This window comes from Lepisosteus platostomus, chromosome 10, assembly GCF_059453375.1.
Source record: "Lepisosteus platostomus isolate fLepPlt1 chromosome 10, fLepPlt1.hap1, whole genome shotgun sequence".
NCBI lineage: Eukaryota > Metazoa > Chordata > Actinopteri > Semionotiformes > Lepisosteidae > Lepisosteus > Lepisosteus platostomus.
In genome coordinates, this window is record NC_142620.1 from 41,717,963 (window position 1) to 41,745,930 (window position 27,968).

General features: G+C 35.6%; 1 protein-coding gene and 2 long non-coding RNA genes across 6 annotated transcripts in view; 2 read left to right on the forward strand and 1 right to left on the reverse strand.

The window, feature by feature from the left end:
* Positions 1–1,059: 1,059 nt before the first annotated feature.
* LOC148653732 (uncharacterized) overlaps positions 1,060–27,968 on the forward strand; it is a 36,090-nt gene continuing 9,181 nt past the window's right edge. The window contains exon 1 of the long non-coding RNA XR_015941741.1: positions 1,060–1,156. This is a non-coding gene — a long non-coding RNA (uncharacterized LOC148653732). The remainder of the gene's footprint in view (positions 1,157–27,968) is intronic.
* The window catches only part of LOC148653733 (uncharacterized), a 30,751-nt gene continuing 6,572 nt past the window's right edge, over positions 3,790–27,968 (forward strand). The window contains exons 1-2 of the long non-coding RNA XR_015941742.1: positions 3,790–3,967; positions 11,236–11,347. This is a non-coding gene — a long non-coding RNA (uncharacterized LOC148653733). The remainder of the gene's footprint in view (positions 3,968–11,235; positions 11,348–27,968) is intronic.
* The window catches only part of lrch2 (leucine-rich repeats and calponin homology (CH) domain containing 2), a 117,636-nt gene continuing 109,716 nt past the window's right edge, over positions 20,049–27,968 (reverse strand). For all 4 annotated transcript variants that reach the window (XM_088649027.1, XM_088649030.1, XM_088649029.1 and 1 more), the window contains one exon: positions 20,049–27,700. In XM_088649027.1, coding sequence (XP_088505153.1) covers positions 27,581–27,700 — 120 coding nt within the window. In that variant the 3' untranslated portion in view covers positions 20,049–27,580. The remainder of the gene's footprint in view (positions 27,701–27,968) is intronic.

A 27,968-nucleotide genomic window follows, 5' to 3' on the forward strand; every position in this document is an offset into this window, starting at 1 on the left:
CTTTTCTTATACCATTAACACTTCCTCTTCTTACTTCAATACAGAGGATTGTCTTTTCTCAGCCTGTGGTATGTTGTCAATTTCATCTATAGTAAAGACCTATAGTGTATGTTATGTTCTGGTTTTTTTTACTCCCCTGCTGTGTGGGGGGGCATTTTTGGAGGTGAGAGTGTCCCTAAATTGGGTCTCTCACTGGATTGGTTGAATAGAGCGGTCCAGTTTTAAAATGCCGGTATGGGACATCCGGAGAGAGAGGTAGAAGAGAGGTGTGGAATAATCTACGGCAAAGTTTTGTGAGATTTGGTAAACGGAAGATTTGTCGGCTTTGTTTATTTGGCTGTGGAGGGGATTGGGATTGTTGTGTTTTTTTTCCGTTACAGCTTAGTTTAGTGTAATACGTTAGCTTGTGGAAGACTTTTCTTTGGCTTTGCCACCCCTTTTCTTTGGAGACAGGTTTAGAGGGTATTGGGTTGTAGGAAACAGTAGTGTTTTTTTTGTTTGTGTATTTCCGTCTGTTTAATCCCTGGCTCATATACTGTATTAGTCCCCATTTGCTCCTAGACTGAGCCATATTGGGGACTAATAATGTGAACTATTCATTTAATACATTAGCCAGTATCCTTTCATTTTCTAAAGGCAGCATTCCATTATTATTTCTGAGATGTCAAGGGTGTTAAAAGGAACTTGATCCAGAGACATTATGCTTCCATGATGCAGAATCAAGCTAGACTGTGTGATTCTGTCCTCGGATAGATGTTCAATGGTGTAACAAAAATACGCTTCTATAATCACTGAGACAGAACACAGAAGCCACGGTCTGCTGCAAGCTATAAAACTGAAACACATCTTAATGAGTCTGTGACAGGCAGTCAGCCAGTGTCCATTTAGGAAGCCACAGCTGTGGGAAATTGATGGCTTGGAGAGCAATAGGGTTGTCCTATTTAGTTGGCCTCCTTGGTGGAGAACTCTCCCAAACCTGCCCCAAAGGAGTGTTTGTTTGATACAGAGAGATTGGCTGATCTGGGGATGTTTTTTTGTGTGTGTGTTCACCAGGGAAGGAGAGAAGCTGGGCAGTAGATACTAGAGGCTGGGCAGCAGATGTTAACGACCCAGATACCACTGAGGTGCAGGACAAGTAGACAGATAGGAGGTGGAGGTATGTGAAATGTACTGTAGGTGGAATGAAGTTCAAGCTATCACCTGGGGCACTGACAGAGAAACTGGTGAAAAGCAAACTTATGGGCAACGGGAGCTGATGAGTGGCAACAGGTACAGTAGTTGCCAGCGATATGGCAAGTCTAGACAGCAGAGATGAATGCCTTTTGTAGACATTAGTGATGAAGCGTGGCTGGATAGCCGAAGGCTATCAACCACAGACACCGAAAAGGTATTGCCTGTGTATGTGTGGGAGTGAATGTTGTGCTGGTAGAACGCAGGTGCAGAAGACAAGGCAGTTTTCCCTTGAAGGGGAAAACTGTGTGAAATCTAGCCAGCTTTCAGCCTGTCATTCATGTCCAAATAATTGGAATATGTGTGAGAAATGTGAGCATTGTAGAAAATTGTTAAAGCGAAAGTGGTAAAGATCAGTTGAATGTGGCTATGCCATTATTCTTTCTGTGACCTATCTACATTTCTAAACACCTCATTAACAACCTTGTTGTGATAGAGACCCATTAAAATGTGCAGTCATAAACTAATACATATCTGTGTGTGTGTATACAATTACATGTAATGCTTCCTCATTCCTTTATATACTTAAAATATGTGTCACGAATGCAAACTGAAAATAAAACGGTCATTATTATTTTTAATGTTACAAACTCTGGAGTGTAAGTTGACTACTTGCTCAGTCAGGCCTTGATGATCCAGAGACATGATGTGGTGATATGGTGGCAATATAGCAGGTACTGGTGTTACTTCATTAGCATGTGATCAAATGGTTAGGGTGGCACATTTGTGCACTGTGTCTCTCCATCTGATCAAACTGATGCAAGGGACTGTCAACTGTTGCCCAGAAAGCTAAAACCCTCTGGTGTGGAGATGATCAAAGATGATGTTAATCAATATTGTCTTACATTGTCATCTGTGAAGAGACAAAATAGGCATTGAAGCAGAATGATGATTTCAGAGAGTGACAATGAAAGCACTTGATCACCAGGACATTCCTGCCCATGTCAAGTCCTGGCTCTCGGGTCAGAAGAAGGTACAGTATATACAATCCCTGGCCAGTAGAGTATTTTCTTTCACTCTGGCAAGGAAAGGGAGGTATAATGGACCATACTGCTTTGGGACTAGTAAGCAAGATTCTACCAATATACTGTACAACCAGGGGATTGTGCTGAGATTTCTTTCTTCAGTATGACACGTATGCTGGGCTGGCTGGACAGTGCTGAGTAAATGCTCACTGGGAGGGCAAAAGTGTGAAACAAAGTCTGGATGTTTTAAACAGAGGCCACTTTGGTTCTCTGCAGCAAAACTGAATGTGATGTTCTTTGGAAGATATATTTTTTCTTTTGTGTTTGTGACATTATTTATTTTTCTTTGGCTATTTTGGATTGTGTTTTTTTAACTAGTTGTTTTTGATACCTGGTTTCCTTTTGTGAGTTAAAATTGTTGCTATTGTTTTATTAATTAGGAGCAGCAATAGGAAGAAAATCTATTGAATTTCCTTGTCTTTTGTAGGTCTGTGGTTGCACTGGTGGTTCTCTGGGATCAGATAGCCCGTGTGGGGAAAAAGACTCCTAGTATCTTTAAAATTACAAGCTGGAGTAGTCAGCTACAGTACCTGAAAATTGAAAATGGCCACTACTGTCAACTTTGTCTAAGAGCCTGTATCAGATTTCTGTCTGTAAGAAAAGCCTTGTGAAGACAATTGTCTGCTGGGGCATGTGCATACAGTACCTTGTCTTCCTTCAGGGATTTGTCTAGATATTATCTTATTAATGGGCGTTTTGTTTTAATATGTCTTTCATTACGGCTGCTTGGTCTTTTGTTTATATTGTCAGCATTTGCGAAATATTCAATCAAATGATAATCTGATAAGTTTAAATCCTGTTACAAGGTTAACAGGTCAGGTCATGGTTCTGAGCCTTGCTAAAGCAGTGTATTGTAGCTCAGAACTCAGATTGTTTCAGATTATTGCTCTGGTTTAGTACCTAGTGATCTTATCCTTTTCAATACGTTTGAAGACCTAATATTGGTCTAATGTCCTGTGTAAGAAAGTATGGTACAATAAAATAGTTGGATTCAACTGGTAAGAAATATTTGTTGTTACATTTCAGATTAATAAGCATGTTTTGAGCTTTAAAAATTATGTACAGTTTATGTTGTATACACCATTCATCAACACAATCAGTTCTGATACTCCTGTATTATTGTGAGCTGCATTTATTTGACTATTTTCACATTTCAAAATGGGGTAGGTACTGTATTTCTTTAAAATCAGGCCTGTAGTATTGTCTAATTTAATACATTCTAACATTTTCTTGGCAAATATCATGAGTTTCCATGATGCAATCTTGACATCTAGTAAACAACCAAATTTAAAGTACAAGATTTTCTATCTTTGACACAGGTTTCAACAAAGCCCATGCATTGCATGTTGACAGATGAAAGTAACTAGACTTGAACTAAATACACTTTTGGTTTCCATTTTATACACGTTTTTATGACGTTTTATAAAGTCATACAGTACTAGTAGATTAGCTTCTGGAAAGAATTTGCCCTGATGTGAATGTGTCTGTCTGTGTGTGCCCTATGATGGACTAGTCTCCCATCCAGGGTGTATCCCATCTTGCGCCCGTCCCTTGTCGAAATAGGAGTTTTGGCTCCCCAGCAACCCTAAATTGGATGAAGCAGTTAGAAAATGGATAAAGAGCGAGAAATCTGAGCAATCCTATGGGATTTCCACTATTATCTTCAGCATCTTATATCTGTTGGTCATTCACAGGCACTAGGTAGATAAGAGGTAAGAACGATGTAGTCTCAGTTTAGATTATATACCTTTTGTGTTGGAGTTTATATTAAAAAAAATGTTTGATCATTTTCTCAAGTATTTGGACTAGAGATAATGATAAGCATTACAATATGAATGCACAAAAACAGAAACTGGGTGACAAGGATTCTGTTCTTCTTCATGCAGACATAAAACCACAGTGCAATAAATATGTTTGTTCAACAATTAAAAAAAATCTCTTTTGTATTTATTGAATACAAGTTACTCTAGCAAGCTGGCAAAATGTTTCCCACAAATGTCCACACTTTGGTTATGACAAATGTCCACAAAACACTAAAGAGCTTCTTTTCAATGCTAAAACCAGTGGTGATACTATTTGCAGACAATAGTACTCAATGGTCAGTATGTAGGGGTTGTGGAGAGTATTAAATATCTGGGAACACATATTGATCAAAAGCTGAGTTACACCATTCCCACAGCTCGGAGGGTTAGGCAAAATACACGGTACATATTTTGTCCCTCTATTGCATTAATTGGATCTAACTGAACAACTGAAAATATTTTTATCTGTAAAAAAAAAATCTAGAGTACAGAGTTGCAAAGCATTATCCTAATCAAAATGCAGTAATTACAGTTAACTAAGAGGTGCAATTTATATATATAAATATTTCTGTGAAAAACAAGGGACAAAGCCCCTCCCAACATTTTTATAATTTTCTGCAACATAGACAGGTTCAACTTACAAGAATTAGTAAGGAAGCTCAGTCTGACATATGCCCATTTGGATATCTGTGGCATGGTAACATTGCACACTTTTGTTCAACATTAACACAGACATCTGACTGTGTTTGCCCCAGAGTATTTGTATTTTGTACAAAGAATAGAAGTGTTTGGAGTTAGACAGAAAATAATGCTCCTGTTTTACCATGCTGCATTTGAGAACATTATTAGATATGGCAATAATTAATAATAATAATTGCTTACACTTATATAGCGCTTTTCTGGACAATCCACTCAAAGCACTTTACAGGTAATGGGGACTCCCCTCCACCACCACCAATGTGCAGCATCCACCTGGATGATGCGACGGCAGTCATAGTGCACCAGAACGCTCAACACACATCGGCTATCAGTGGGGAGGAGAGCAGAGTAATGAAGCCAATTCATAGATGGGGATTATTAGGAAGCCATAATTGGTAAGGGCCAATGGGAAATTTGGCCAGGATTCCTTGGTGCAACAGATTGGTTTGGTAATTTATACGTTTATCCTAATTAAGATAAAAAATCACCCTTGTCCAAACAGCAGTGAAGGTAATGGGAGTGAAGCAGCACTCCTCCTTGCAGACAATTTCTAAACAATCCATGATTAGACAGGCAGAAAAAAATCTATCACGTTCTTTTCATACTCTTAATTCTGAATATCAACTTCTTCCCTCTGGAATATATTTTAGGGTTCCCAAATATAGATCAAATGGATACAAATATTAATTTGTTCAATTATCTATTAAAGAAATGAGTACACCTAAATGCCAGGGGTAAATGTGTCAATCTGAACTGATTAGGCTATAAATAATACACTGCATATGTGTAATAAGTCATGACTATGTTGTAATTAGTTATGCATGTGTAATAGATATGTAATTGTGATTTGTAACATCTTGGGATGTATTTAGTTGTACAAAAGTTCTGTGTGCCACTAAAATTTTTCCTTTAAGTGGTCATTTAAAGTTTATCTTATCTTAGTATAATATAGCTGCATTGGTAGGAATTATATCACAGAACCTTTCTGGGCCCTTAACCATTAATGGCACGCATTTAAGGAAGAATATTTATGCTTATACCAATGTGTATAAATGTGATTCATATCATACAGTATAAGATACAATATGAACAACTGCAAGAAACAGCATACAACACAAATGACTAAGTTTCGATACTTTTCGATAACCAAACATGGTCATGAAATTGTTGTACAGGAGTCACTGCCGGCCTTCACAAGCACGAAAAAAAGTTTTCAACAATGGTGCTGATGGTTTTTACCTTCTCACCATTTAACAAAGAAAAGTCTATGAAAGTGTTTCAACTGATCTGCTGTCTGCTCAGGACCAGCGTGGCCAGCAGGAGTACAAGAAACAATAAAGGAATATTGACTTTAAATAGAAGGCCTTGCCTGGTCAAAAAGGATAAAAGGATTAATTTCTGCATATTTCATCACCAATTGCAAGAGTGGAAGGAAAAAAACGGTTCCTCAGCCTTCGACAGAAGGCTTACTAATTGAAGAGAAAGTAACGATAAGCTTTTCTTTGCAATTTTTACATTCACTATAAAACATCCTAGGAAAACTATACTGTGTATTACAATATTATTTCCAACAACATTTACTAGACCAGGAATCCTGATTTAGCTGTTACTAGAAGACAGTGGTAATATAAAATTACAACTATTGTCAGAAGTCTGAGTGAAGCCCTTTAAGCTCTGACTTGGGCTCCCTTGCTGTATGACAAATCTTCACCTGCACAAAGGTTTTCCTACCGATCTTAAGCTAATCTTATTTCCACATATTCTGCTTTCCTATAACTAATCTATGCTTTAACATTGCTTTATTATGCTTGACTGTCATGAAAATAGGGTTTTATGCACATTTTTGAGTGTTATTCTACTGTCCTCACTATGACTTCGGTGTATTAAAACTCTGTGCTGGTGCTTACTGTAGCACATCAAATGGAGCGAATCCTGACTCCTCCCATCCTTTAGATTGTAGAAGCAAAATAGGTACTAAAAAACATCTACAGGTATCTCTGTTTTCTGTAAAGGAGCTTGATTCATCTACACGTCTGATATTTTAAAGTTTTTATTTTTATTTTGTAAGAGTTAATCAAAATTATGTGTTTCACCTTCTTCGGGCAGCTGATTTGCAGCACGTTTAGCAGTGATGGCTTTATTTAGAAGGTTAGGAACAGCAGATACTGTTTTGTTGTATTTACATAGCTGTCCTTGGGTCATGTGGAAAGCAACTATAAAGGAAGCTACAAATCATAAAAGGGTCTTCCTAAGAATTCACTAATGTTAACTTCATAGTACATCAATAACACCAAGCACCAGTCACGGGGACATTCATAATGGGATCATTAAGTCAGTCTCCCTAAGAGTGGGTCACAGATTAAGAAAAAGTGCAGACATACAAGATAAGAAATGAGGAGGAAAGGAGAGGAAGGTAAAACAGGCCTGGTCACTCATCATTATCTCAGAAGCTATGCTGTGGGAGAGCTAACCACACTGGTAATCAGATTCACTCCAGGTACTATAAAGAGTACAGGGTCTTGAGCATTATTACAGGAAAGATTGCTGTCTAATTTATTTTAGGAAATTTTAGAATTTAAATATATTCAAATATATCTCCTATTTTAGTGATGCATTGATGGAAGTTGGACATTTGTTCCCATGACTGTATTTGTTGGATTTAGTCCTGGAAAGGATCAATTTTTATTTGAATGTAGGTTTTCACCCTTTGAGCTGTTAAGGTGTTTTGTCGTGTATTTAGATTTAAGGTAAGAGGTTGAATTCTGGACTTTCCTAGAGTTAAAGTCAATACAACTCTGAAACCCACTGATTGTATAGAATAACTGTTGGAGAGTTGTGTAAATTATAGTTAATAAATATTGGTGTGTCTATATTTGGGTGTGATACTGTACAACCCAGTGTTAAATCTCCCTTCCTATAATCCTGGATGTCCAAATGTGAAAAGGACTGAGTATACCTATTCTAAACATATACAGTATCACCAAATCCAAGACCAGAATAACGTCCACTTACCTAGTGCTTCTGTTTCCTCCTGTCAATCCCGTCTCTTTTCATTTGTTTTCTCTGACCTTTCTCTTTTCTGTGTCTCCTCATGAAGATGTCTTTCTGCATGTTAAATGTTTATTCTTTCATATCAGTTAACCAGAGTAGAAGAGTACTTTTTGATTCTCTGTCTCTCACAGCCCACCCACAGCTAGATAAACAGCTCAGTTTCTATGTAACGTTTTTTTAATGTTATGACCTCTTTGAGTATGTCATCAAATGTATCCTGACAGTTAAATGACAAAAGCACCTGGTAGTCCTTATTTCTTACATGTAGGGGAGTTATAAAAAAGTTTGTAATTATACCACCCAATATAGCTAAGGTTTAATTATGCTTAAAGATATCTATATTTTGGATTTATAAATCTGAAAAACACGAACTCAGAATATCACCACTCTAGAGCAATAACAGGCAGCAGTGTGAAGAGAAATAGCGAGTAGTGTATCCTTACTGAGCAGAGTGACAAAGCTTGCAATTGAAATTTTATGTTCTTGTAAGTGTATTTGATGAACTAGTAAATTCTCAGAAATGTGTAGAATTATATTTTGAATTCCATCCTTATACACACGTGAATGAAAATAATTACATCTTTGTTACTTTATTATTTTTAATCTTTTAATTTTTTTAATATATTTTAAACTATTTTTTCTCTTTAAATTTGGTCCCCATTTAATTCGGTGCACAAGATGACTGCCTGTTTCATCTACTGTATATGGGCGAGCCAGCCCTATCTGCTTCAGAGTAAGGGTCAGTATATCATTCAAGTCTGACTGAGAGGTATGTGACAAAATAGAAAAGTTCTGAGAGTGAGTAGTTAATTAGAAACTGATATCTACAGTATGTTAACTAATTTCCAGTGTTTGAACAAGGGTCATTTTCAGTGGTATGATTTACTGTCACATCCAATGCCAAATTTTCATAGATTACAGTACAAGGAACCTTGAATGAGAAAGTTCTTGAATGAGAACCCTGAATGAAAAAAACTAACTGATAAGCCAAATGAAGAAGCTCAATCAAATTTAGGTATTTTGAAAAGATTATATTTTGACAGAAGTAGGGTAAGTTGAATTCAGTCATAGTGCTGGAAAGTAGCAGACTTTGTTATATCCCTTGATATTGCTCTCCACAAGTAGAAACAAACACATCTACAGAAGATCAGTCCTCTGAATGCTTTTCTATGTGCATTTCACCTGTGAATAATATATAAAAACTGTCAATGTTGTTTTGATCTTTTTAACAGAATAATAGAGTTTTAAATGCCTATGGTAGGCTAAAACACAGACTGTTTTCTTTCATTATAATGTGTTGTGTTTAAACAAACTTTGTGCACTCTAACATAGGAAGCTAACTTTGGCACTAATGTTACAAAGGTGTTGATATAGATAAAACAGATGATATCTTCAGACTAAACAATGACTTATAAATACAGTATGAGGTCCCTTGTGGAAATAGATGTATTTAAGACTGAATATTACACAAACTCTTCTTCCTTACATCTATACAAAACATTTCATTCAAAGGCATTTGAGTGACAAACTATTTCAAGTCATTTGAAAACTCATTTTCATGTTTGTTACAATTTTTCATTTTAAGAAGTTTAGTTGAACTTTAATTCACATCATGAGGCACTGTGCCAAACATGAGGAAAAGTGCCAAAATGATATACAGTATTTATGACCTGTTACAGGAAGGCTCCTCAGGCACATTATCTAAAGTACTGTATAACAGCAGTGATTCCAGCTGTGATTTAGAGAAGGACTAATACCACAGAATTACGTGCTGTGAAGATTAGATTGGCAGCCTGGATTTGCATATCAATTTGCTAGTTTCTTTGTCTTTTCAAATGATTTTCTAGAAAATATTAAAAGGTTAGGCTGCTTTTGTTTGTAATTCCATACACATGCTTCCCTAATCTTAACGTGATCCACGTTTCCCATAAAGCTATAAAATATGAAGGAGCACGCAATGGGCAGATATGTCAATTGACTAATGTGTAGGGTCCAAATAGCTTTTCTCTTCCCGATTTTGCAGACACATCATTGAAATCGTGTTTCCAGAAACAGGAAACACATATATATGAGAGAGTATCAGGTAGCACTGACTGAAATTGATTAAAGCACAGTCTTTGATCTGTAAATGCCTTGTCTATAGTTGTTTAATAATTAGGCTCTGTATTCTTACTCGCATACGTTTTTCAAATCTAACATAAAAGGCAACTTCTAGGAACCTGATAAAAATCCATTCATCAATCATTTTCATGAAGTGCTGAGCCTAAGGTTATTTTCTCATGAAAATTGTGGTCCTGAAAACCTTCCAAACTATAAAAGCACAGCAAGAACAGTGGAGATATAAGAAACAGCATCCAAGTTCCAAGAATTAACTTGGCTTGCAAAACAAATAGAGTCTTTTAAAAATATAGCTATCTTAAAACATGTAGATCTGACCATTGTGAGTAGGTAGTGTCTGTATTTCCTCTGCCTTTTAGTAACTTTGTGCCAGGATCTGTGTCCCTCTTGATAAGCAGGTTACTTCAACAAGCAGCAGTTTTAAGAATTTCTGCACCATCTGGTTTAATCTTAAACAGAGAGGGACTTTTCATTAAACTGTCTAATCTTTATGTTAGATTATGTAATTTGCGTCAGTTTCAGTTTTTTTAAGATTGTTATTAATGATGGTTTGAATAACAACCCTTCTCACAATGGCAAAGACAGAGTAATAATTTAGTAAATAGACAGTTAATAATTGAAACGATGGCAGGGGAATAAAGTAAGCAGGGTGTTAAAGCTTTGTGTATGACTGCAAGTAGATTAAAACCATCAAGTCTATTGATTCTTTACATTGAAGCTCAGTAAAATGCCTGCTTCAGCAGAGCTTAAGGGTGGTAAGAGACATTCACTTGAGTAATGAAACATTATAAACCCAATCTAGATTATTTAGGTCTTATGCCTGAAGGAAGAAAAGGGAAGTATAACCTTACAAGATAACAATCAACAGCAAAAGAGATTGTCCACACCGAGTATTCAGTGGATTATTTACAATACACAGTCAGGATAACAGTGTACAACATGCTTTAAAAACAAGTTTTTAAAAAAACATTTTTTAAATTTTTTAAGTCTTACAGTGTATTTTGACTAAGTACACTGCAATAAATAGTAAGCAGAGAGATTTTTTAATAAAGCAATCAATGTATTTTCAAGATTCTGAAGCTTGTTACTGTGGAAATGACTTAATGGTTTGCCAAACTATGGCTGGGTTCACAGGAAATTAAAACACGCTTTTAAAGTTGAAATAATTTAATTTGTGGGAATTTTGTGGGAATATAAACAACAATAATCATTGAAACCATGGGCATATGGAACCTACATAAATATTGTCTGAGAGCACAGCAAATATCCTGTTTACTGCATTTTTGTAGTGCCCCCTGTTTTCTCATCAGGGAGACATCCTGGAACAGGAAGGCCCAATTGATTCATTCCACAGTGGAGGGAGGAACTACTTGTTTCTCCTGGTAATCAAAGTCAAAGACAAGGTCTCTAGTGTGTATCATGGTGAGTCACTTCAATGTTAATTAATCAAAATGATTGCACAAACAATTCTCATCCAACCATTAATTTTCTCTTAATCCAAATCAGAGTCAGAGCCTATCCTGGCAAGCAACAGGCACGAGGCAGGATACTCCCTGGATGAGACACTAGTTAATTCCAGGGCAGAAACAGACACATACACAGTCATGCACACACTCATACCAGGACCAATTTTCCCAGAAGCCAATAAACCTACCAGTATGTCTTTGGATTGTGGAAGAAAACTGGAGCACCTGGAAGAAACCCATGTGAACATACAGTACATGTAGGGAGAACATACAGTAAAAACTCCACGTGGATAGCACCACAGGTCTGGAATTGAATCCAGCAAAATATTTATTTTTTCTGAAAACATACATGCATTAACAGGGCGATACACTGCTTTTGATATTCAGTGTATATACCTTTAGCAGATGTAACTGACTAATACTAATGTGAATAACATGCCTTGGGATGTGACTATGTCATTAGACCCTGAGCTACTCCGACTCAACAGAGATTCCCAGTCAATCTTCAGGCACAGTGATTCTTTGCAGGTCTAACTGCAGCTATCCAATCTATCCTTGCTCAATCTACAGCGGTGTGAAAAAGTGTTTGCCCCCTTCCTGATTTCTTATTTTTTTGCATGTTTCTCACACTGAAATGTTTCAGATCATCAAACAAATTGAAATATAAGACAAAGATAACACAAGCAAACACAAAATGCAGTTTTTAAATGAAGGTTTTTATTATTAAGGGGAAAAAAAAAATCCAAACCTACATGGCCCTGTGTGAAAAAGTGATTGCCCCCCCTGTTAAAACATAAATCAACTGTGGTTTATCACATCTTTGGAAAGCTGAGTTCAATTTCTCTAGCCACACCCAGGCCTGATTACTGCCACACCTGTTCTCAATCAAGAAATCACTTAAATAGGACCTGCCTGACAAAGTGAAGTAGACCAAAAGATCCTCAAAAGTTAGACATCATGCTGTGATCCAAAGAAATTCAGGAACAAATGAGAAACAGAGTAATTGAGATTTATCAGTCTGGAAAAGGTTATAAAGCCATTTCTAAAGCTTTGGGACTCCAGCGAACCACAGTGAGAGCCATTATCCACAAATGGCGAAAACATGGAACAGTGGTGAACCTTCCCAGGAGTGGCTGGCTGACCAAAATTACCCCAAGAGCGCAGCGACGACTCATCCAAGAGGTCACAAAAAACCCCACAACAACATCCAAAGAACTGCAGGCTTCACTTGCCTCAGTTAAGGTCAGTTTTCATGACTCCACCATAAGAAAGAGACTGGGCAAAAATGGCCTGCATCGCAGAGTTCCAAGACAGAAACCACTGCTGAGCAAAAAGAACATAAAGGCTCGTCTCAGTTTTGCCAGAAAACATCTTGATGATCCCCAAGACTTTTGTGGACTGACGAGACAAAAGTTGAACTTTTTGGAAGGTGTGTGTCCCATTACATCTGGTGTAAAAGTAACACAGCATTTCAGAACAGGAACATCATACCAACAGTAAAATATGGTGGTGGTAGTGTGATGGTCTGGGGCTGTTTTGCTGCTTCAGGACCTTGAAGACTTGCTGTGGTAAATGGAACCATGAATTCTGCTGTCTACCACAAAATCCTGAAGGAGAATATCCGGCCATCTGTTCGTGACCTCAAGCTGAAGCGCACTTGGGTTCTGCAGCAGGACAATGATCCAAAACACACCAGCAAGTCCACCTCTGAATAGCTTAAGAAAAACAAAATGAAGACTTTGGAGTGGCCTAGTCAAAGTCCTGACCTGAATCTGATTGAGATGTTGTGGCATGACCTTAAAAAAGCGGTTAAGGCTCGAAAACCCTCCAATGTGACTGAATTACAACAATTCTGCAAAGATGAGTGGGCCAAAATTCCTCCACAGCGCTGTAAAAGACTCATTGCCAGTTATCACAAACCCTTGATTGCAGTTGTTGCTGCTAAGGGTGGCCCAACCAGTTATTAGGTTTAGGGGGCAATCACTTTTTCACACAGGGCCATGTAGGTTTGGATTTTTTTTTCCCTTAATAATAAAAACCTTCATTTAAAAACTGCATTTTGCGTTTACTTGTGTTATCTTTGTTTAATATTTTAATTTGTTTGATGATCTGAAACATTTCAGTGTGACAAACATGCAAAAAAAAAAGAAATCATTACACCACTGTATAATAGATTAATCCATAATACTGATTTAATGGAGATGGTGTACCATGACTAAACAACAGCTTTATTTGAAGAAACACCTACTCTATAGCTGGATTGCATTGTGCGACTGTAAAAATTGTCGGACTAGTCAAACATGTTTTTGTTTACAAGATTTCACTGAACTTGTCCTCTGAGTCCTTCTTCCTAGTATTTGTGTATTTGTTAATTTCTTGGCAGGTTCTCATAATGTACAGTAATATACGTTTGATACGTAAATGGAATTGGATTTTAACAAGTACATTATAGGAAGATACAGAGGATTAGGAATACAGAATGTTTATTGCACGTGTTTAGTGAAAAGTACTTATTGCTCCAGAATGCAGGCCATATGATGCATCGGAAGACAAGTATTTCAGAATATTGAATGTTAAATATGAGTAATTGAAATCTATACCTCAATTTCAGTTCTGCTCAAACATTCATCCTAAACCTTAAAATAATCCATTGGTTTTCAATTTACCAAAATCTGTTCTGTTGTGTTGTCTGTTTAGCATTGCATCATAATATACTGTACACTATATATAATACAGGAATCCTCTCACATTATCTTTCCCTCAATATAAGGAAAATACAGTTTCACAGATGTTTTGTAAAGACAAATGCAAAGAAGATACAGTTTCATAGATGTTTTGTAAAGACAAATGCAAATTGTCTTTACACTACAGGGAACATTTTCTGTCAAAGGGTAACATTAGTCTAAATAGATTACTCAGGAAGATTACTGTCTTAGGAAGTGGGAATTGCATTACATCACATGTTTTGAAATACATATTATTTCACATACTTCTGTTATGCTTCTTAGAAAACTGCAGTCAGGCTTTCAGATGAGTGTGTTGGGTTTGGTATGTAGTTTTTTAAAATAAGGCACACTATGTTTTAATGGCATGTGTTATTTGGGCATAAAATTTAAAATAAGTGAATAGACAAATTAAATTACATCAAATTTAGTCCTGCATATACTGTATAGGTTTGTTTAACCATACTTCAGTTGTTACCTGGAGACACTACTGTAAGTAAAATGACAAGGAAATCATTTTAATTTTGTTGAAATAGAGAATAAAATGCCATTTTGTGTTCTTTACAGAATCCACACTTGTGCATTATATTTAGAATTTGTAATATAATGATGATTGTTCTTTCTATAAACTCTATATCTTCTGTTCTCTCAGATGAACATAAAGGTAGTTATAGGTTTCATTTGGCAAAGTGTGAGAAGGCTGAAAAACATTTTGAAAAAAAATGAAATATAATCTGTTAAGACTTGTTAGTTTGAGCTGGTATATTTTGTGTGGGCAGGAGAAAGGGTGTGTATCTTAGATATAGTTTTTCTTGTGGACCAGGGCTAAGTTGCTTAGTTAAAAGCAAGTGCTGTTCATACCAGTTACATGAAAAACATATTGCATTTTCAAACAACAGACTTTTGTTGTATCATAATAGACAATCAAGAAAGTGCATTTTCCACCCAGCAAAAAAATATTATCCATTCATCCATCCATTTTCTGACTGCTTTACTCAATACAGTGTCACAGGGAACCCAAGCACCTAGCATAAGGTGCAATACATCCTGGACAGTCCATTGTAGGGCACACTCACAGACACGCAAGCTCACAACAGGGCAAATGTTCCCAAACGTCAATTAACCTACCAGAATATCTCTGGACTGTGAGAGGAAGCCACGGCAAAAAAAAAGTATAATTACTGTACTGGTATGTAACCAGTACAAAAGCATCTTAATAAGAAGACACTTCAAAAATCTATTTTTAAATCTAATAACCCATACCAAAACAAGTAACTACATGAATCAATTAAATACTTCACAAGCAAAAACTTGATTCTATAAAGAGTTCCATCTTTATTCCCCTCGGACCAAGAAGATGAGATAACACACATTGTAGCATTGTATTTTGATTGGTTATTAAGAATTAAAATACTTTGCAAAGATGATGGGCCACCAGATGGCTTTCAAGAAAGCTTTTAAGGCTGACTGCAGATTGAAACATATCATTTGGCTACACAATCCCATGCTATAAATACTAATACATTGCAGGACTTCTCAATTCCACGTAATATTCCTCCCGTTGAAAAAAACTGCAGCCCTCCAAATCATGCTACATATGTATATATTAAAACTAGATATTTTATTTAAAATCTGAATGCTCAGGCTGAAGACTAAAGGTAAAATAAGTTACAGCAAATGTCAATAAAAATGAAAGTGGACCTGTTTTTTATTTTGGACCTGTGGACTCAATATCTGGAAGAAGCACCAATGGCAGCAATTATTTTTGAAATTACATTATCTTGTATTTTTGGGTAAGTCAACTTTGAAACCTACTTGTGTAAGGATATTGGTAAATATCCTTACAACTTGGTTTTATTTTGTCATTCTTCATGGCAGATTTCTCAGGTTGCTTTGGGGATTGCTAATGGTCAGCAGTTTTCAAGTCTTTCTGCAGAGTCTCAATATAATTCAAGTCCTGACTTTGACTGGGCTAGTCAAGCAACATGTACTGTACATGTTGTTCTAAAACCACTGCAGTGTAGCTTTGGCCCCATGATTCGCATCATTGTCCTGCAGGAAAAGTGAACTGATTTTGTATCTTTTACTGTAGGTCTGAAGCAGGATTTCTTTTCAAATTTGATAATACTTTTCTCCATCTGTTGCTACAAATCCTGAAAACTTTCCCTGTCCCTGATGATGAGAAGGAGAACTGCAATGTAATGGTGCCATCTTTATGTTTGACAGTAGTGATGCTGTTGACTGAGTTGGGTTTACGTTTAGACCAAAAACTTCGATTTTTTAAATTGTCTGAGCACAGATCCTTTTGCCACATGTTTGCAGTAACTCTTAAATCTTTTGTTGCAAACTCAAGCAAGGATTTAATATGGGTGACCATCTTTGTGAAGTGACCAGCATATTCTACCCTTTCAGTAATTGAACTCACAGTTATATCCTTAACGAGCTTTGTCCTTTCCTGGTTTCTCTTGTTGGAGTGAAAGCCTGATCTCGTAGATGTCTTTCTTACAAGTGAAAGACTGCCTTGGTCTTCTTAATGATCATCTTCACCATGCCCAAAGAGATAATAAGGTTCTATACTCTTTATCTCCATGTTGTTTTATAAACTCGGTCTTTATGGTTGAATCTTTTTTCAAATTTCACTACCTGACTAAGCGGCCCTACAAAGTTATGTTCAATTCTGAAATGTGAATTATTATTATTGCAGACAGATAGAGGGCTCTCCTCTAATAATTAAATGATTTAGTGCAGCTAAATTAATTTAGGTTTTCCACAGTAAAGAGTTTGAATCATCAACCATGACTGAATAATCTATTTCTTCTTTCCTTGTGATGTGCATTGAATGTGTGAGAATGTGTATTAATTATACCCTCAAAGAACCATGATTACAATCTTTAAAGCAACGAAACATGAAAACTGTGGAAGGGTCTGAATACTTTTGTAAGACATTCTTTCTGATGATGAATGGTTTGTTATACTAGTCAGCACAGGCTTCCACATAATAATCTGGAATAAAAAAGTGCTCAGGGCTATCTGCATGTCTATCATATAAATATTATGAGAACTTTTTTCATTTCAGAATGTTTTCAGGTGTATTTACACTTTCATCCTTAATTAAATTGATAGCACAAACAAGAAACCACTTTATCTACTGTCTCCTCATCCATCCAAACGAATAACACATTATCTACATTAAAAAAGGTCTTCTTTTTTCTTTGGGGAGGTCTATGATTCCACAGTAGCTGCATCTTAGGAAATGCCTCATAGTTTCATATTGAAGTTCCTACATGTATATGATGATACATCTTTAAGAGGTCTCATAATGCTGAAATGCACATTTCTATCGATGATCAAGATTTTGGCATGGCAGACATTGCAGAAGCAACAAAGGAAATCCTATGAAGAATACGAATTCAAGACATTGGACAGATTACATGCTACATGTTGCCGGACGAAAAATATAAGATGAGAAACCCTGGTCTTGAAGAACGCACGTGTGAAAATGTTGTACTGTAATATGTTTATGTTCCCAAATTAATATCGTTTATGACCTTCAGACCCATTATGCTCCTCTTCTTTTTATGCTCAGCTACTAAAATTTCCCTTTAGTTGCAAAATTCCATATTAATATTCAATATAAAGCAGATTAAAACACGCACAGTAAAGAGATTAAATGAAGCAACCGTTTCAGTAACAACCAATTCAAAACAAGTCCCGCCTCTCGGTCGTTTTGGCCAGCCAATCACATACTGCGGTACAACGCGGTGAACTGTAGTAATTTCCCGCGGTACGGGGTTGTACCGTGGATCTTGAATGGCTGCATCTGTCGTTGTTTACACTGAAACATGTGAAGCATCATTTTATTGTGGTTTTATCATTACATTGGGTTTCAAAAATTGATTTGTGGTCCAAGAAAGTGAAACACCAGTTAATTAAACTAGCTAAAGACTGCCATGTGTGACATAAGTTTTGCTTGCCACACTACTTGCGCACATCTTATCTAGCACTCGGAGTTGGGCTTTGTTGTAGATGGATGTGTTTTGCAGTCAGCATAGCTGGGACCTTGCCTTCACTAAGTTAATTAAGTGAATTCGAGTTTATTAAGCTTCGTAGTGTCTTTCTTACCCCTCACCTCTACCTCTTTACCTCTTTTCTTTTACCTCAATCCTCCATTGAAAATAAGGAGCTCTGTTCCCAACATACCTTCTGTGTTTTTTTTCTTTTAAGTCTATAGATAGAAGCAGGCCTTCCCAAAACTCTGTGACATTTTTCCCCCTTCCCTTTCCCTACAGTATCTCTTCCTAATTTCACCTGCTCTGTTCTCTATCTATTTCTGGTCTATGAGCACCTTAAGTTTGGTCCCAGCTAAATCACGGCTTATTTTATTTAAATGTGAAATCACAGCTTAAATGGTGCTTGTTTCACTTTTAGCTTAATGTTCGAAGTCTGCATTTGTGTGTTGGGGTTTCTTTTTGGGGAGTAACTGACTGCATTGATCTCAGAAAAGCAGTGTCATTACCTCAACCAGATGAGTTAAAGCTTAAGTATTAAGCAGGGTATTATTTTATATTCATTGACTTAGTTTGTTATTATTAGAAATAGACTGAACAACTGAAATTAGATGAGACAAATAAAAAAAAGCCACTGTAAATGAGAGAAGGCACTTGACCCAGTGTGCTTATTTGTGTCTGTTTTGTCTCATGACGGGAAGTACCAGCAATTTCTTTCCTGGCAAACTCAGAGTTTTATATTTAAAGTAGCTGTCCTCATTAAGAGGGATTTCATGTAAAAAGATCCCAATGCTGGGATATGTTAAAAACCAGTTCAAGGAAACCAGATTTCATGACATATATATATATATGACATATTTTCTCAGAATGTTTGCAAAAACATGAAGTATACTGTAGCTTGGTAATACCAAATACAAAAACTAGCTTAGGGCAAGTATTGTACAAAGTATTACCCCACACTCACTACCAGCTACAGGTTTTGCACTTAATTTAAAATCTAGATATACAGTAACTGATTTACAAGGAATTTTGCTTCAATAAATTTATATCAAAAGTGAAACATTAGTGCTTGCAACCTCATACAGTAACTAACTCTTAAAGATGCGTAGTCTTTTCATACCTGGGTCGGTTGCTGATCATATCATCTTCAGTTTCTGCCTTACAGATTGATAATGGAGTTAAAAAGAATGCATGGAGGTTAACAGTCCTACTGTATATAATTATGTAACACAAAAATATATTTCTGTTTCTTCTTCTAATGATAAGCCACTGCAATTTCTAGCACCCAAAAACATAAAAAGAAACTTTTAGGGAGTTTTTTTTTTAATATTCACTTTGAGAACGGACCAAACAAAATGGGTAGTGTTAATCTTTTCAGAGGGAGTGGCAATTTAGTTATGTAAATATAATATATTTATAAATTAGAAAATGCAAACTGTACAGGTGTTCCACCTTTATTAACATTTTTCAATAGCAATACTCAATTCCATGTAATTCTTCTCTTCTGGTGTTTGTTTAAGCCCTAATATGATGGATTTATATAAAAATAAAACTTTTAAGTACACTAAAGTAAAAAGGGAAATATACAAACATTGAAATTAACCCACTGGGAAACAAAAGGCTTCTAGACCATCAGTCCTGTTCTCTTTAACAATTAATTGTCTCCAAGAAACAGAACAGACAAGCACTACTGTCACTTCACTGTACTGCAAATAACATTGTCCTTGCCTGAAATGATATGAGGGAGGGCCAGCAAAGCCTACAGTATTCATGAGAATGATGAAGTACTAGTGATGACTTTTCTAAACTTAAACAATACTAAAGACAAGAATATTTTGGATACATAAAAAAACTTGTCAGTAAGAACAATACATTGACATGTACAACAACCTCTTACAGACAGAAGAATAGATTAAGAAAAAAGGCATTAACTGGAAAAGACCCTTTTATTTATTTCTCTTAACCATGAAACAGCTTAAGAAACATCCTACAATTTATACAGAGGATATATACATTGTCTCAGGTTTGGTCAAATCTTCTCTTGGCATGCATTTTTTAATACAAAACAACTATTTACACAAACATCTGAAGGCTTTCTTTTTTTTGTAAAAGGACATCTGGAAGCTCGGAATAACAAAAGAAGTATAAAGAAACAAAAATGTTACATAATCTTACAGGAGGATGTAGACAAAATGGGCATAATTATACAAAACAAAAATGGTTTCTCTAAGTCAAGAAGAATGAGAGGAATGTGGAATATGTCTATTACAAAAAACCTATATACCTGTTGATTCATTTCTATGAATAACTGTCAACACAACCTTAGTAATATAGAAATTTACACAATTCTTTAGGGGCAAAGTACTGTGTATGAACATGTTAGGAAACAAATTGAGATAATTGCTCTGTAGAGCTTCCATTGAAGCTTATTATGTTTACATAAAGCTGCCCTAAATTGAGAGTAAACACTGCATGAACCAAGCAATGAAACTCTGAATTAAGCTCAATGAAATATTGTAAAATGAAATTGAAAATTGTCTCTTATTTATTTTAAATGACAATTTAATGGCTTTTCACTAGTACTGCACACTTTAAATATATTATAATTTTTTTAATGAAATGACCAAAAACACTCATCACGTCTGATCTTGACTAGCTATTTATAATATCCAGTCAGGATATTGTGGTTAATCTGAAGTTTCAGAATTTCAAATATTTTAAGTCATTCTGTGGTTAAAATGCAGCTTATAAATGGTTGAAGCTTCTCCAGAACTGCTGAACCAATAGACATAGCTACACTGTTATATAAGCATAAGGCATTGATGCTCAGTTACATGATTGTGTTCAAGGTGACACTTTAACAGTCTGCATTTCACCCCCAGAATGTATTCAAATCTTTGACATTCTGATGTGCATTAATTTAAGATCTATAATATCCTGTATCTCTGCTACCAGACAGCAACTCTCTCTTTGGCTACAAAGAGAATGATAATGATTAATGAAATAAAATGAAATTTTAAATTAAAAACTGAGTAACAAATATAATGTAATTATGGAGTGCAAGAAACATTTACTGTGAATAAGGCTCCACAGCTGAAACACTGATTTTTCTTCTTGCTTTTCAGCAAGGAATCAATGTGTAGTTGCTCCTTTGTGGCTCACAGCTCCCCAAACTGAACATCATTTACCCTTAAGTTAATGCTCAATAAATTGTATGGCAAAAAAGAACAGGTAGAAAATAAACATTTGTTGTTGAGGTAAAGAAGAACACAAAGGTATCAATACTATACACAGTAACCATAACAACCTAATAACTAACTGAAATCTATCACTGGACAAAAATGTTTATACAGTTAATTACTTGACTTTAATCCATGGAAGAATTAACTTTGACAGCTACACTTGTCTTCCCACATTTGTAGTTCTGAAAACCAGAGACTGTTATTAACTATAAATATTACATCTATATTAAAAAAGGCAATGACAACATTATTTCAGCATTTTAAAAAATAACGCAAATTCATGATTTAAATAGAAATATTTAAAAAGAAGCTAGTTTTTGACATAATCCAAGAACATTTCTGGGGCATGATTTCAATTGTTTTCACTGACGAACAAACGTAGAATTCTGTTTTTGGAATGTTTTAAGTACCTTTTTATGTTTAACATGTTTAGGCACTGCCCTTGAGGAATTACTTAAGCAATGCAAAAACAGGAATTACATAAAACGTTTTTTCGCCAATGAAATTACTAAAACAGCTTATAGCCTTTGCTAAAACAACTAATTTGTATGCAATCTAATATTTAAATGAACATATTTCTTTTATGAAGGAATGGAAATATTCAAAACTATTATTGTTGACTAGCGTACTCAAATAAAAAATGTATTTCATAATGTTCTTTAGTAACCAACTACGTTTGCCTTTTCAGTTCACAAAATTGGCACAATACAACAGTGCTATTTAAAATCTCCCAATTAATTGTGTATTAAAACATTGTACTTGTCGCCATTAAAAAGAATAACTGCTGTCATTATATACAGTCATGATTAGGCATATGTGCACAACATAATGATTTAAGATTTAGTAGTGCTAAAAGAGACTTTGGCTTATAAACTAAGTAGAAGGCACCACTGTCATTACAATATGAGGTCCTGGAATTTAAATAAAAATGGTTTATTCTTAGAAAAACATCCTTAAACCTTTTGCAGTGACTTGTGCTGAGGAAAAGATCAACAGGCAGAGAGCCAACATGACCATAATGATATGTAGTGCAAAGTGTCAGCTTTAATTATTTTCTCCAATCTGCACATAGGATGGACCACAGAATTCAATGAAAACAATATTAAACAACTAAAAAGCAAGATTTACATCTAAAGTAGCAAAAAAGAAAAGTTGCAGAAGATAAGAAAATCAGGGGGAGGAGGGAGTTTGAAAATTAAATCTTTGCAGACATCTGAAGATTGTTTGTTTCTCACAAGTCATAAGGAAGGAAAAGCAATACATCAAAATGTATTTCTTTTTACTTTTGTAATTGCAATCAATTTTCTTTTTTAAGCTGCCCCAATTCTGGAATTGAACAATGATAAACAACTCAACAACAGCATTTTGAACCAATATTTTGAGAGATGTAGACTGCATTCATTTAATCTTCCAAAATATACAGTACTCCAAATGATACCTTTATAACGAAGACCCATGCTGGATACAGAGGCCTATAGCACATGTGAAATTGTATCAGACTTCCTAACTGTATCAGACTAACTGCCTTGTCAGGTGTCTGATTGTATAACCAGGAGGACTGAAAATTCAGTTCAAACAGGAAATAATCACATTCTAAATCAGCACAAAATTGATATATACAAAATGAAGCTCACTTGGAACAGTAACAGTAATTGTTCTGTTATTCTGAAGACGGTATCACTGTCACAAACACATTTTTGCTTTAAATATCTCCCTCCACATATCCTCTAGTTTGTGCTGGTTCTGAAAGTGTTGTGCAGGTTTTCTGACTTCCTGTATAGAGCATTCTTTCATGTCTTGCTTGCTGTTATTTAAATACGTTTGAAAAAGAATGCTTGTAAAACAACAAAAAAAGTTGATTAAGCTTGATTAAATTATGTTTTTAATTTATTAAATGAAGACAAATGTTACATACATAAAGCTGTTCCTATCCTTTACTCCTTTAATGTTTTAAGTGGAGCTACTGTAATATTTGCTTTGAAAACAGTCAAATCCAGGGCACATCTATTCTAAACATTATTTATGTTTAATTTATGTTTTTTGATACAGTTAATGCTGAAAATATTAACTGTATATGAACCCTAATTCTTGACAAGAATCTCTTGAAGGTATTCCAGAGATGACAGCAACAGATCTCAGAGATCAATCTGTGTAGGAAACATTGTTAATAAAATAGCTAACATGAACGATCATTCCTGCACATTGTGCATTTATTGTGCATTGTCTCAAATTATGACAAATCATTCCTGGCTAAAGCTACTTTTGGCCCACCTGAAACTTGTATGGACATCTTTCAGTACCCTTTTTTGCTTTTTTACTTTCTCTTCAATTTCTATTATTCATGGAACTCAACAAACAAATATGTCAGCATTTTTCACATTTCTGATGGAAAATTACGAAAAAAATGTTATTAGGATTTTAAACTCTTTAGTTGTTCCCTTTAAGGTTTTCACTGATTATTGATAAAATGGGAAATAAACGTAAACATAATATAAAGGGATTAAAAAAATGTTTTAATTTTAGTGCAACTCTCAAAAATGAAACAAAAAACATGCATTTCAGATTAAAGGAATGCATCATTTAAGAATGAGGTGAGGATCTCGAGCCACCTCAAGTGTTTGTTTCAAGTTTAGTTTCAAGTCCATCATTTAAACATAACAGTCCTTCTACTGTATACTGCACAAACCAGTCAGATTGGAGAAAACTGGGCAAATTTAGTGATATTCAACTTACAGCAACATGAGGCTTGCTTACTGTACTTGGACCTAGATTCCCCCCATTTTACACATCAAGATTTTAAAACATTTTCCCCCACCTTTTGTGTTTTGGATGTATTTCTAAATATTCCGTCAATTAAGATAGGCATTGTAACTCAGGACTGGTGGGTTGTGGGTTTGAGTACCTATTGCAGACATTGCTACTGTTACCCCTTTGCTCCAGTCCACCCAGTTTTATAAATAGGGACCAGCATTGCTAGGCAGTTGTGGGGGGGGGGGGGGGTAATCTGTATGATGCACAGACCGAGGGGGGAATCTTCTTCTGTCTAGTCTGTTTAAAGCAACAGAAACTAGGATGAGATCTGGTCTGTTGAGCCCATGGGGCTCGGATATGAAATTGACTTCTCATTACTTCAGATTTTTATTTGTTTTATTTCCATGTTCCTGTGAGACCTGTTTGTGGTGTCTACTGCATTGTGCGCTCTCATGGCAATCATGAGAATGTTGTGTTGTTTTATCCAGCATGAAGTAGAATAAATGTTTCTTTAATACAGTATGCAGAGTAGCTATTAATTGGGCCATTTCAGTAAATTATTATATAAAATGTGGAGAATATTAAGAGCTATTAACAGAAAGTGATAAAGGTATTTTTAATGTAGATGGAATACAAATTTTCAACTGCATGTTGAATATGTTTATATTAAAATTTATAGTAGTCTTTTAAAAATAAAATATTGTATGCATACAAAAAATGAGAATGCTACATATTGAAAGAGATATGGCAGGGAAGTTTAAAAGCACATCATCTGGGACACAACACCTTGCTGAGCTGTATTCCTAAAAGTTTAACATTACGTTTTCTAACCCTTATGTTAGAAAAGAGCAAAGAATTATTTGATCTTATTGTAGTAACTTTTCATTAAATAACCTGTAACATCCTTCCATCTTTTTCTCACTAAAAAACAAGCAGGTGGTACCCTATGTGATGATCAAAGTTTTATGAATACAGCTCATTGTCTTTTAAAGTGTAACATCAGTGTTTCCATTCCACAATAGAAATCACACTAATATTAAATTACAAATAATATTAAAAATCTATGTACACAATTTTCTACCATCCTAAGACAAAAAAAAAATCAGCCTATACTTATATACACATAGTTTACAATTGAATAAAACGCTTGTGGAAAATCTGCTAAAATTTCAACCTTTAAAAAAAACAACTAACGACTTGAACTGGATCATGCCTAGCCATCTATATTGTAAATTGTTTCTTATAAAAATGGTCTTTTTCCACAGCTTTTCCATATCTTTGAATGGAATGATTAAGGAACTAACGAGATGCCATAATCACAGGCACTTGTCATATAAATAGAACAAATGTTAAATTAAAGGACACTGGAACAAACACAATGCTCTTTCATAAGTACAGGGCCAGAGGTGTCAAAATTACTACTTTTGCTGTATACCCAAGCAGCTTGGATTTGAGGTGAAAAGACAGAATACAGAATATACAGAATGGCACCTTTTATTTCTGGGTGCTTCTGTGCTTATAAGTTGTACATTTTCAGCATAACGACACTTTTTATGTTAAATCCCCCCACTTTAAGGTGAGCATAAGTATGACTGTAGGAAAACTGACTGCCAGGTGTTGCAGTGATTGTGCTCACATAAAAAGCTGTGAACATGTAGTGTTTGATTAAGTCTTTGCTCTTCTCTTTGGTGTCTCTGAAGACTAGAAAACAGTATATGAAAGAAAAGCAAGCCATTTGGATGCTTAAAGAAAAGAAGAATTCAAGTAGAGCTATTGTACAGTAACTGGGCATAGCAAAATCAACAATTTGGAACATCTTGAAAAAGAAAGAACCCACTGGTACTTAGCAATAGGCAACGACCAGGTCGGCCAAGGAATACAATTGCTGTTGATGACAGAAAAAGGTAGAGCTGTGAAGAAAAACTCTAAAACGACTGTTGCTGAAATCAACAACAACCTCCATAAAGCAGGGGTGAAGATATCTCAATGTACTGTCAGCAGAAGAAAACATAAAGGCGACACCACAAGACACAAACTTCTCATCAGCACCAAAAACAGAACGGCCGGATTAACATTTACTAAAAAGTACAGAGATGAGCCAGTCGAGCTCTGGAACAAAGTTTTACAGACAGATGGAACAAAGACCAACTTCTACCAATGTAATGTCAAGGTGAAACTGGAGAAAGAAATGAACTGCAAATGATCCAAAGCATACCACTTTATCTGGGAAACAAGGTGGGGTGGTGTCATGACGGCTGCCTCTGGAACGGATTCACTCATCTTTATTGATGATATAGCTAATGATTGTAGCAGCAGACTGACTTCAAAAGTGTACAGAAGCATCTTGTCGGTCTATGTAGAAGTACTGTAAATGGCTCAGTGGCCGGCACTTCATCGTGCAGCAAAACTATGACTGACAACACAAATAAGCAGTTCATTAATAGGAAAAAAGTCTTAGACTGGTCAAGTCTTTCTCTTGATCTAAATGCAATTGAGCATGCATTTTCCTTTCTGAAAAGGAGACCGAAGTCAGAAACCCTCCAAAACAAAAAGCAACTGAGAATGGCAGCTTGACGAAGGCTTGACAAAGCATCTCAAAAGATCAAACCAAGAATTTAGTGATGACAATGGCCGGCAGACTTGATGCAGTTACTGAGTACAGAGAATATGCAACCAAACTCGAAGTCTCTTACTACTTTCATTTACTTCAAATTAATATCTTTCAATACTTATTCTCACCTAAAATGGGGGGATGGAACACAAAAAGTAGTATTATTCTAAAATGTTAAAGCATGCTTAAATATGCACAGAAATAATGAGAAATAAAGGGTGACATTCTATACTTTTGCCTGATATTTATTTTTTCATCTGAAATCTGAACTGCTCGAGTACACAGCAAAAACAGTAATTTAACTTTACTATCCCAATGCTTAAGAAGGAAATATACCTACTGTAGAATGCTGTATGTTACAGTATATAAAGGCTTTGACCTGCAGATGTACTTACTATGTGCGAAGGCTGGCAATACATTATGGCTTTGATATCAACCTCTGAGCAAGGTTACAAGAGTTCAAAGTTATATTATAAGCAGTGTGACATTTTGAAAGCTTGTTTTCTCGTATTTAATTGATTCCTGCTTGAGATTTTTGAAAGACAGAAGAATAATGGAGATGACATTTAACAAATGTCACATGTGACTCAGGCTCCTGGCATTTCGAGCAGATTTTTAAAATGTTTTTCTTTTGTAAATGTGATAGTATGACATCCTACGTGACATACCGCACTCAGCACAGTGCTGAAAGTCAAGGGGCTACACCCATGTTCACAGCCTTTAACGTAAAAAAAACACAAACCGAACAAGGTTCGGTTTTTGAAGTCAGACAGATTATGACCGCTTTCCTGATCCTGTAAATGTTGCGACAAACATAGCAGTTCAAGACTAAAAACAGCAGGCAAGAGTATGACATTATACTGCAGAAAGCTGTGTAGGTCTTGAGGCAGGTAAGTCAAGGAGGGCCTGAACTGTAATGCCCACTTTCACCAGTCCTCTTTCTTCTAAAATGTGATGAGGCAAACACAGCTTGTCCTGGAATATTGAAAAAAACAATTAATGTCTGGCAATGTTGTAATTCCCACTGAAAGAAAGGTAATACTACAGCATTAAAGAAATTATAAAGAAATGGTTATAAAGCACAATTTTACACATTACAAAACTAACTTATTACATTTTTGAATGGGCAAAAGTAGATGAGCACAACATCCTGGAAAACACTTAAATTGTTAAATATTGACATTTTCAAGAGAACAAGGAGTTATAAGCACTCGTGTAAAAACAAAAATGTAAGCAAATAAAA